The following is a 10433-nucleotide window of genomic DNA, read 5'->3' as shown; positions in this document are numbered from 1 at the left end:
ACGCATATAACGCAGATATTCACGTTTACATAAGGGTGCAAGTTTTCCAATTAGTTACATGTGAAACAGTGTTGAGAGGCAGCCTATTATGATTTGCATGTGTACACTAAACGTACTGTTAACTTCTTAGTAATAATGTGCTTCAAAATCTTTAACTCAGTGTGATTCCATTTGTTGCAGTTGTGGTGAAAAGGCAAACATTCCTAACTTGCATCCGCAGTGATTTCATTAGGAGCTCGAGGTATTTCCTCTAATCCCAGTGGAGTGCTTAAATAAACCAGGCCGAGGGTCACAGGAGGAGGGAACGACCAGCTCGGGCCGCCTGGATCTTTTTCACATCCCCCCGATCGTGGGAAACGCACCTTGGCGGCCTCCAGGTGTGAAGTGTAAACCCACGGCGGTTAAAGAAGCAGTAAAGCGCTGCCCAAAACATGATCTTCCTCATGGACCTCCAGATGATGCTGCTGGACGTGATCTACTTCATCCTGCGCAACTCCGTCCGGGCGGTCCTGCGCCCGCGCACCAAGCCCATCGACGGCGAGCTGGTGCTGATCACCGGGGCAGGTGGCGGCCTGGGTCGCCTCTTCGCTCAGGAGTTCACCAAGCACGGGGCGGACGTGGTGCTCTGGGACATAAACAGCGAGCACAACGAGCGGACGGCCAGGCTGGTGGGCGAGATGGGGGGCAAGGCGCACGCTTACACGGTGGACGTGACCGACAGGGTGGACGTGTATCGCAAGGCGGAGCTGGTGCGAAGGGACTTGGGCCGGGACGTCACCATGCTGGTGAACAACGCCGGCGTGGTGGCCGGGGAGCGCCTGCTGGACTGTCCCGACGAACTGATCGAGAGGACCATGAAGGTCAACTGCCACGCCCTCTTCTGGGTGAGAGCGCTCGGGTCAGACTTCAACGTCAAAAGTGTCGTCCAACCGGACTTATTGCGTAATGCTAAACGTCCAGAGAGACGATTGTTTATTATTCGCTCTGCACAGATAATAAGGATGTAACTCGTTATTTGTCGACTCATCTAGAATAATATTTGCTTCTGTGATTATGGTAAGGAAGTATGCATCAGTAAGTATTAGTAATTAGTAATACCCAGAGGAAAAAACTGTCCTTCTGAGACCATCCTCAGTGGACATTTAGCAGAAAATGACATACACACAATTTAAGACCACGGGTTGGTGAAATTTAGTCACCTCAGCTTGTTTACTTACTATTCATGCTTTAACAGAAACTCAGCATTATTAATTCAGTAAAATATAAAGCTGCACACACATTGACTGCTTTGATGTGGGGGGGGGGGGGGGGCACTTATTCTGATTAGTAGTAATCTCTATTTAATTATCAAACTCAAATCTGGACAGTTTAGCAGTCGGCATACACACCAGACAAGACGCTGATTTACCACGACCAACGTTTAGAACGGTGAAATGAAGCTTTTGATTTCCACAATGTACAATGTACAATGCTCTCAGCATCAGCTGCTGTGCAGAGCGCCTTATTGTGCACAGTGTGACGCGTGACATGTCAAATGTGTTACGTTAATAGCTTGATCCCCTACACACTATACAGCAGGATCCCCGAATAAATCCTCTTAAGATGAAGCTGCTTGAAAAAAAATAAGCTTACTTCCTATTGAGCAACATTTAAGTCATTTAAGTTGCATGAACACTGAACAGTTTGTTGCCTCTCGATAACATACTGCCGTTTAACAGCGTGTCTGTGCGTGTGTGTGTGCCTCAGACGGTGAAGGCCTTCCTCCCTCAGATGAAGGCCCAGAATCACGGACACATCGTCACCATTGCCAGCGTCCTCGGCCTCTTCAGCACAGCTTGCGTAGAGGTGAGGCGGCGAGGGACCGCGGCGCGACACAGAGACACGACAGCGCCGCTGTTGCAGCCGCTGTCTCGTTTCTCGGTCCTTGAGGCATCAAATAAAGCAACAGATTAAAATGTGTCCTGCAAAATAAGCTGTCTGAGCAGGTCCGGCATATTTTCAATGCAATTGTGTGATTGTTTCAATTTTTCAATGGAAGTTTTGATTTTTGTTGGGAGACAGGATTACTGTGCCAGTAAGTTTGCCGCAGTGGGCTTCCACGAGTCTCTGGCACATGAGCTACTGGCCGACGAGGTTGAAGGAGTGAAGACCACCCTGGTGTGCCCTTACATCGTAGACACGGGCATGTTTGAAGGCTGCAAGATACGGTACGTAAACGACAGTCTAGTTGACTAAATGCATGTATAGCTCCTCTATATAGGTTCTACAATGTATTCTCTTGCAGTTATGGTTCTGAAAAGTCAATGCATGCTGAACTAAATACACATAAGCAGCTGCACAAATGACATCAGAGGGATGTGAATGGACTTGTGTGGCTGCTCGTGTTTGTTCAAAAAGCAAAAGCGCCAACTGGTAAGCGACAGCCTGCTTGTGCTTCCATGCCACTGCTAGGGAGGAAGCCGAACTGTTCCTTCCTCCTCTGGAGCCCCAGTACTGCGTCGAGCAGGCCATGAACGCCATCCTGGTGGACCAACCGTTGGTGTGCATTCCCCGCCTCACATACCTGCCTTTCCTCTCCAGAGCGTAAGGACAAAGCTAAATCATCACATTGACTGGCGACCTTTCAAAAGCCTTGTCTTTTTTCTTTGTGTGCAATTCCATCTCTAAGCGGCTTACGTTTGGTTGTGTTTCAGATTGTTGCCGTGGGAATCTAACGTGATTACGTATCGTTTCCTGGGGTCTGACAAGTGCATGTACCCTTTCATTGACGCCAAGAAGAAGCAAACCTCTAATGGCGCTATCACAGTGGCATAGTTGTACCCAAGTGGACTAAAGATAACTGTTGGGAGTCAAAAACCTTCGTATTAAATTCAAATGTCCCTAACAACAAAAGAAAGGTCTTGCTGCCCGTGTGGACATCAGCGGGTCGTACTGCCCAGCTGCAGCTACAGAGCGGATGTGATCTTAAGAAGGATCCATTCTGAAGTGTGTGCTAGATGCCGACTCAGCCAAGTGGTCATCAGCACGCTAAAGACACTTCAGCACAGTTTAAACGTCCTTTCAAACACACACACATCTGTGAAATGACACAATACTGTACAGCGACGGAGTTCTGAACCATCCAAACCATCCAAAGGGGGAATTTGAGTTACTGCAATATCTGAATAATACACTACAGTATTGTTCCACCTTGTTTACAGAATAAATGAAAACCACGACTCTAAAATACAACATGTGATTTGTGTGATTAAGTTCTTATAAACTCACATCCAGACGTTTTGCTTATGAAAATAAGCAAATGGAGTAATAACACTGACAACACAACATTAAACAGTAACTGACTCACAAGCTAATACCAAAAGATTGACAATTCTTTTGTTGCTCAGATTTGGACCAAAAAGAATCCATGTATACCTTTTTATGATAGGAATATCTATGAAATATCTAGCATGTCAATTCTAATGAAAATGATGTAAAAAGATGTGTGTATATATTAATATTAATAACATATTTCACAATATGTGAAATGATAGTAAATCAACAGTGATAAACAGTTATGCCACAACAGATCAGGGCCGTTAAATAATGAATCACCCAACAGCAACAAGATCAACCGCTCAGTTATTGACAAGTGAAGAAAAAGACACGATAAGCAAAGGGTTTGTTTTGCGCACGTATGCACGTAAGTTTAATTACCATGGGGAGCGAGAAAGAAGGGGGGGGGTGGGTTGACATAAGGGGAGTGGAGTATTGGTAAAACTGACGCAACGGGGAAACGCCCCCGTTCACACACGGCAGAGACAACTTCACATTACATCACACGCTACATTTAGTCACAAATGCCCCCCGGCCCCTACGTGGTGACGTCAGTAACACTTCACTTGAGGTTGTTGATATAAATCACTCAGCTGCACCCGAGACAAAGAGGAGGTCCAAACCGTCGCAAGATCTTGTTTGATGAACGAAAGTAACTCAGCGGGGGAATGAAAGGTTAAAGAAGAGAATTAAAAAGGTCGCACAGAGGAAAAAGGGTTCCAGGTCGAAAGAGAACAGAATTCACAGTTAATTGCTTCTTTCTTTCTCGTATTAACTAGGATGCAGCTACTCTTCCTACAAAGCCACAAAATAAATACTGCGTACAATCAAACCAAATCAATCTGGTTTGACTGTGAACATTTGGGAACGATGAATATGAGGAGTGATGGTTCGGACTCCACGGTGCCCGACGCGTCCTGTTGCTTTAACTAATGAGTGTCTTTAGTTTTCTGTAGTGCTTTTACACACAACCAAACCTGATCGTCTAAACAGTGCCATCCAGGATCTGTGCCAATGTGCTTGAGTTTGCCTGTTTGAGGTGCAAGTCACCCTCCAGTTCCTGCTTGCCACACCTGTAGAAAATAAGACACATGTAGTGTCACTGTTAACAGTCTGATCACTCCCAAAGTCTTCCCTTCATGGCTGTACTTACCTGCACCGGTGCAAATTTATCTTGATGTAGAAATATATGAACATATATACACATACATGTGTGTAATAAAATGATACAATAAAACAGGAAAAAACATCAGGACCACATTGAATACTGTAGAAAGTAACTGATTTAGGGCAGTGTTTTTAATCCTCGAAGAAAAAAATGTTATGCGCTTATCCTACGACCCGAGATACTAATCAGAAGAAAAGCCTTCAGTTTGTTTTCACAAAATCAATAGATTATCTCCAAAGGTTCTCTAGGAAACATGCAGCACTTGGGAGATTAGTAGAGCATAAGTGACAAACGCATCCATTTTATGATAATTGAAGTGTTTACACGGGGCAATTTTTATCTGATTACTCATTATGGTCATTAGCAGAATGAAAGGCTTATTGTAAAAACGCAGAGAGACCGTGTTTGTCGAAGCTTACCGAGAGACTGGTCCGTTTCCTGTCCTTTCACCTGACTGCTGGTCCAACTCCGAGAGCAACTTTAATATATTCAACGCGGCCTGTAGGGGTGAAGAACAGTGCAAGTTACAGCGTAGGACAGAGAGAATGATTACAATCCTAATTGGCCTAATCCTAATCTTTTTCTTTTTTTAGAAAGATCCTTTTTAATGCATAAATTTAATACATAAAATACAAAATATATTCCTTCTCTACAATCTATTTTATGTTGCTGTTAAGACCTCTCCATCAAATAACACGTTTGAACATATTGTGATAAAAATAAATATATGTATTTTTGCAGATTTTACAGCGTAAATACTCCTCCATGCTTTGTTATTGTTGTACGATACTGTTGTGACACTAAAATGGGGCAATTCACATTTTATTAAGCTGAAAATGTTCAGCATTTTATCCCTGTTGGTTAAAAAAAACTTACCATATCATGACAGGATTCTACATCTTTTCCAATCCCATGACTGATGAGCGGTGGTTGGAAGGAGCAGTTAATTAGCGATACAAACTCATTTTTATTGTTTTTGGGGAAATCTTTGTATTCCACCTGCAAGCAAATAAAAGTGGTCAATGAACCTTTACCTTTTTTTCCGTCTCAATCGAATGCACTCAAAATAAACATGAAGTCAGTTACCTGCAGGCCTTGTACTGATGCCAGAAAGCTGAGCTGTTCTGAAGGCCTGGCGAGGGGTCCGTGGGGAAGTTGGTGCAGATTATTTTTGTTCTTTAGGATTGTCTCGGCAGTCGGGGACGTCCCCGCGTAAAGCAGCTCGTTGGCAATCATGGCAGTGATTGTGGCCTTGCCGGGGTTGGGCACGGCGCGACTGTAGTCTTTAGCCTGGGATGCCTGGAAGGCCCCCACTGCTTGAGCCACTTCAGGGACCATGGGCAGGATGCCGGCAGGTAGCTGCTGGTGGCTCAGGTAAGGCAGGCGGAAGTCCTCCTCCTTGGAACCTTTGCAGAAAATGCCCATTTCAAAAGGGTGAATTGGAAAATAATGACACAACTACCAAATATTGGAGTTCACAGATCTGCGGTTTCTTACACAATGCCACCTCCTCTACAGAGCCAGGCTCAAAAAAGGTCACTTTGCGGCCATCACCAGGCTTCTTCAGTGGGATCTAAATATTACACACCCGATGGAAAAGAATGAAAGTTTGTCAAAGATATCAAATATTTATTGTCGGGAATGTTCAGACAAACGTTGCCGCGGTACCTTTTCGTCTGTTTTGAGTGCCGGTTTCGGGGGCTGAGGCTGAGGCACTTTGTATCCCAAGAGCTCCAGCATCTTCTCCGCTGCGTTCCTCTTGGCCACCTTCTTACTGGGGCCCATTCCTTCGGCTGTCTGGCCGCACACCGTCACCTGTACCACGGGACCCCCCCCGCCGGCGGCCGCAGAGGAAAAGAGCCACACGGGTGAGAAATCAACGAGGAACAAGGCCGGTATGGGTCGGCAAGCCTTTTGTTGTTGGCGTTCTATCACCTGCATGACGAACTCCCTGCGCCGAGGTAGACCTCTCTCCGTCACCATGCTGTACTCTGGTTCCTTCTCCTTCTTGGCCTGCTGGATCTGAGCCAGGCGGCTGATGGGATTCATTCCCTGGCCGTATTCTGGGCTGGTCTGCAGCTGTTGGGTGTGACAAGTGAATCGCTACTGTGTGAGGAGTCGCCAGAACCAAGGATGACTTACGGCGGCTCCCCGGTGCGTTACCTTAATAATGGATTTGGTTTTCTTTTTGATGCGGGGCAGTGTCTTCTCCACACTGGGTATGTGCGGTAGCCTCCTCAACTCCCCGAGCACTGCAGCTGCTGCAAGCTTCTTGGCAATTTTTTTACTCTTTCCTTCGCCCTCTCCAGTGAACTCCCCGGCTGTCACGCATACTACAAAACTCTTCATATGAGGGGGGCCTTCTTCCTTTAAAACCTGGGAAACAACATCGTCCAATCATGATACAGAAACCTTTGTCGTGCATGTTGTCTACATGTCACTGAACTAATGTGTTCCTGTAAAAAGAAATGCGGAAATAACCTCAAAGTTGACAGGTAAGTTGCGCTTAAGTGCAATTTCAAACACTTGACTGATTTCGGATTTGTTGAGGTTCTCCTCCTCCTCGGACTCTCCATTCATCTGTCAAGAGGACGACAATTTTAATGAAGGAAATTGCGGCGATAACGTCGCAAAATGCTTTCTAGCGCCATTTCATGCTGTATGTATGTATGTGCACTTATTTTCTCACCACTGGCAACTGTTGCAGTATTGGCTCCTTGTGAAGCACTTTCAGGGCCTTGGCGGCAGCTTCATGTTTGGCCAGCTGCCGTGTGCGTCCCTTCCCAAAAAACTGCTGGCCCCCGATGGAAAGCTCCATATGGTATATTATTGGTCCCACTGGAGGAAATGGGTAATAGTACCTGGACATAAGAGAAAAGGTTGTCACCTGCATTTCAAACTCCGTAAAATATTCCATAATCAGAACAGAAATGGAAGAATGTCCTCTTAAGGAAACTCACTGTTGCATAGAGCGCTGGTAAGGTCCTGGAGCCCGAACGTTATAATTGAAGTTTGGCGGTCTCATCCCCGGGTATGGGTCGATGGGTTTATACATGGGCTTTTTACCGATCTTCATACATAGTGCATTTAACTCCATGGTGTGTGTCATGCCGTCTGCTGTAAGACCAGCACAAAGAAAAACAATACATGTGAAAACTCTTTTCTTGCCAAGCGTCCAATAGAAAGCGACTGCAACAGAGCCAGTGGGAGGAGCCCGCCGGGGTTCTTGCCTGTGTTGCGGGGCATCCTCGCGGTGGGCTTGGGCAGTGTCGTCTCAGCGAGGGCAGACGCAGCAGCCGAATGCTGGGCTTTCTTGATGCTGGTACCTTCTGCCTCCCAGTGCTGATCTCCCAGTGTGAGTCGAACTGAGAAAATCTGAAGACGACGCGGGAGAGAGGAAATACAACAGATTGGCCGTCACCATGGCCGAGAGCCAGCATTGTAAAAAAGGAAAAAAGGATCCGTGAAAGTACCTTGGAGTGAGCTGGTCCTTGCTCACACAGCAGCTTGTACTCAGGTTGGATCTTGTTGAAACGGGCTAACTCATTCACCAAACACATGGGGGTCTTCTCTTTAGGGTTTGCCATGTTAGATACTGTGACAAAGCAAAAAATGAAATGCAAAATAATCACAACTAAGCAAACAGACGCGACTTCTACTCCCAAAGTCTGACAAAATATCACTTAAAAAGAGCCGCAGTGCTTCATGGACCTTTTAAAGAATAAGAAGTGTACAATCCAAAATATTTCAAACACAGAAGCCCTTCAAATGTTAGTGGCTAGACAAAAAAAAAAAAAAACTTTACCGTGGCACCAATGACAACAAATGCATGAAACAGACCTGCATTATAGGGAGTGGCCGAGCCTGCGGGGAGAGCGGAGCTCCTGATGGGCTGGCTGGCGCTCTCCGAGGGTAAGGTGCCCGAGGGACAGGGGATGCTGTAGCAAGGCTGCGGCTGCATCGGGGCGGAGGCAGCCATCATTGGGCTCGCCGGGCACTGAAATTGGAGCTGGGACATGGTGGTCGGTGCAGCTTGTAGCGTAGTCAACCTCCGGCCGAGGTCGAGACGAGAGCTCGGCAGTGCAGCAGTGGTGAACGCTGGAGCGGGAGGGAACTGTTGACTGAGGACGTCTGGATGTGAGCTCTGCCTGGGAGAGTCAGGGGGGGGGGATAAGATAAGTGAGATGCCAAAGGAAGTAAATGGAATTTGTTTTCTATCCACGTGAAAGAAATGCACCATCACAGATACCGGAGCCTCCGGGAAGACGCCGGACACATTACACATAACCATATTATGTGGTTATCGGTGGACAAAATGCCGTACAAATGAATGAACTTGCATGTTTAAATTGTGTCAATGAAGAAATGGAGAGAATGTGCCAAAAATAAAAGAAAAAAACACCGCTGGCTAACTTGACTTTGTTGTTGTTGTGTAGCAACACCGCTAACCAGCTGGCTTCTCATATTGAACTTTATACTATGAAAGACACGTTTTGCACTTTTGATCATCACAATTGATTAACTGAATGGTATTTAGAATATGCTGACTGTCAATCCGAAAAATAAGTGACAAAAAAGATCCCCTCAAAATGAAACATTAACCAGATTTTCTGCCCTGGTTTTTGGATTGTCATTAGTCAAAGTTACATTATATGTTTACCATTTCAGATGTATTCAAAACAATAGATATTTCATCTGTGGCAATAGTGACGGAATGTATTATTAGGGAGTTTATGTGTGTCATTGTGACTTTTAACAGATTACTTAATTTTACAACAAGTTTAACACACAAAGACAACTCTGGTAGCTTTACAAATGTATATTGATCTAAACATGATCAGAATGCACATGATACTGTTCTGATCCTCCTCACAGGTAGAGCTCTTTGTGCAGGGTCCCGACCCTCCTAACCCAACGTTAAAGAGCTCATCTTCATCCATTTAATCTCATCTTCCACTGTTTCTCCAGCACCTGGTTTCTCAATAGAAGACCCTTTAAAGTCATTGCGAGGGGTCGCCCACACTCCGGGTGCCGTGGGGCCCTTTGGAGCCTCGGCGATTTCATTCAAATGGTCAGATTTTAACAGGTGACACGTGCTATTAGTATTCACGGATGACTGAACGTAACGGTACCAATGAGTGGAGAAAAAAAGGTCCCCCATCAATATGCCGTTACTTGTAGCAGATTAAACAGCAAGCTAACCTGGCTAGCTGACACATTATGCAGCGTGTCCTCACAGGAATGGGCTTGTGCATCCCACAATGAGTGGACACTCGTGTGTGATGGTGTCTACACAGCAGACATTACTGGAAGAACAAGCTGTAAATAAAAGCAGGCCGACAGGTCCGGTGGCTTTGTGAGAACCCCTCGCCCCCAGAGGACCCGGTTAGCCAGCTAGCTGACTTAGCTAGTGGGTGGAGATGATGGGACGGGGGGGAGGACCCGCAACACTTAACGTCAGCTGAACGGGTGTCCGGGAAGAAGCGGCTCATTAGCAGCAGGACGTGACACCGCCAGTCACGCGTCGCGCGGTGTTTCCCGGGGAGGCTGAGCCGGTGAATTAGCTCGCTAGCTAGCTAGCGTTAGCGTCAGCTAACCCCCGCGACAAGTCACCGGCAAAAAACGAACCTCACCTCGTCGTTCCCTTTGTTCGGTTTTTAAAAGTACTCCATAATACACGTTGGTTCCCTATCGCTTGCTTTAGGTTAGTGGTCAAGTTTGAAGAGTCAGTCTACGTTGTTTAATAGATATCAGAGTGCCGGCGGGGAGGAGGTGGACATTGGGAGAACAGGGCAAACACTAAAGAGAGTGGCTCCGTCTGGATCCGCTTTCCGGGAAGTGACATCAGCTGAAAGGAAGCGCTTCCACAATAATGCCGGGTTCATTTGTGAGAGGTGTCCCGATTTTACATACCATCAGTGCAAAGGGCAGCGCACGAGCACAAAGGACG

At 46.2% G+C, this 10433-nt stretch overlaps 2 protein-coding genes across 6 annotated transcripts; one reads left to right on the top strand and one right to left on the bottom strand.

The window, feature by feature from the left end:
* Positions 1-184: 184 nt before the first annotated feature.
* Positions 185-4173, top strand: rdh20 (retinol dehydrogenase 20). The gene is made up of 5 exons (XM_040203368.2): positions 185-884; positions 1747-1845; positions 2062-2207; positions 2452-2583; positions 2694-4173. Exons 1-5 carry the CDS (start codon positions 432-434, stop codon positions 2812-2814), a joined length of 951 nt encoding a protein of 316 aa, XP_040059302.1. The 5' UTR covers positions 185-431; the 3' UTR covers positions 2815-4173.
* stau1 (staufen double-stranded RNA binding protein 1) lies at positions 3661-10405 on the bottom strand. Of its 5 annotated transcripts, none has more exons than XM_040203363.2 (15): positions 10117-10405; positions 8324-8631; positions 7957-8078; positions 7714-7858; positions 7444-7600; positions 7173-7344; positions 6965-7063; positions 6647-6859; positions 6419-6562; positions 6152-6298; positions 5981-6056; positions 5570-5889; positions 5360-5482; positions 4903-4982; positions 3661-4388 (listed from the first exon to the last, which is right to left on the bottom strand). In XM_040203363.2, exons 2-15 carry the CDS (start codon positions 8499-8501, stop codon positions 4301-4303), a joined length of 2064 nt encoding a protein of 687 aa, XP_040059297.1. In that variant the 5' UTR covers positions 8502-8631; positions 10117-10405; the 3' UTR covers positions 3661-4300. The 5 variants fall into 5 exon arrangements, with proteins under 5 accessions (XP_040059297.1, XP_040059298.1, XP_040059295.1 ...); XM_040203364.2 differs by having other exon boundaries at positions 8324-8627; positions 10117-10319; XM_040203361.2 differs by having other exon boundaries at positions 9686-10303.
* Positions 10406-10433: the final 28 nt, after the last annotated feature.

The sequence above is a fragment of the Gasterosteus aculeatus genome, chromosome 17 (assembly GCF_964276395.1).
Source record: "Gasterosteus aculeatus chromosome 17, fGasAcu3.hap1.1, whole genome shotgun sequence".
Classification (NCBI taxonomy): Eukaryota; Metazoa; Chordata; class Actinopteri; order Perciformes; family Gasterosteidae; genus Gasterosteus; species Gasterosteus aculeatus.
This window is presented reverse-complemented; position numbering and strand designations above follow the sequence as displayed.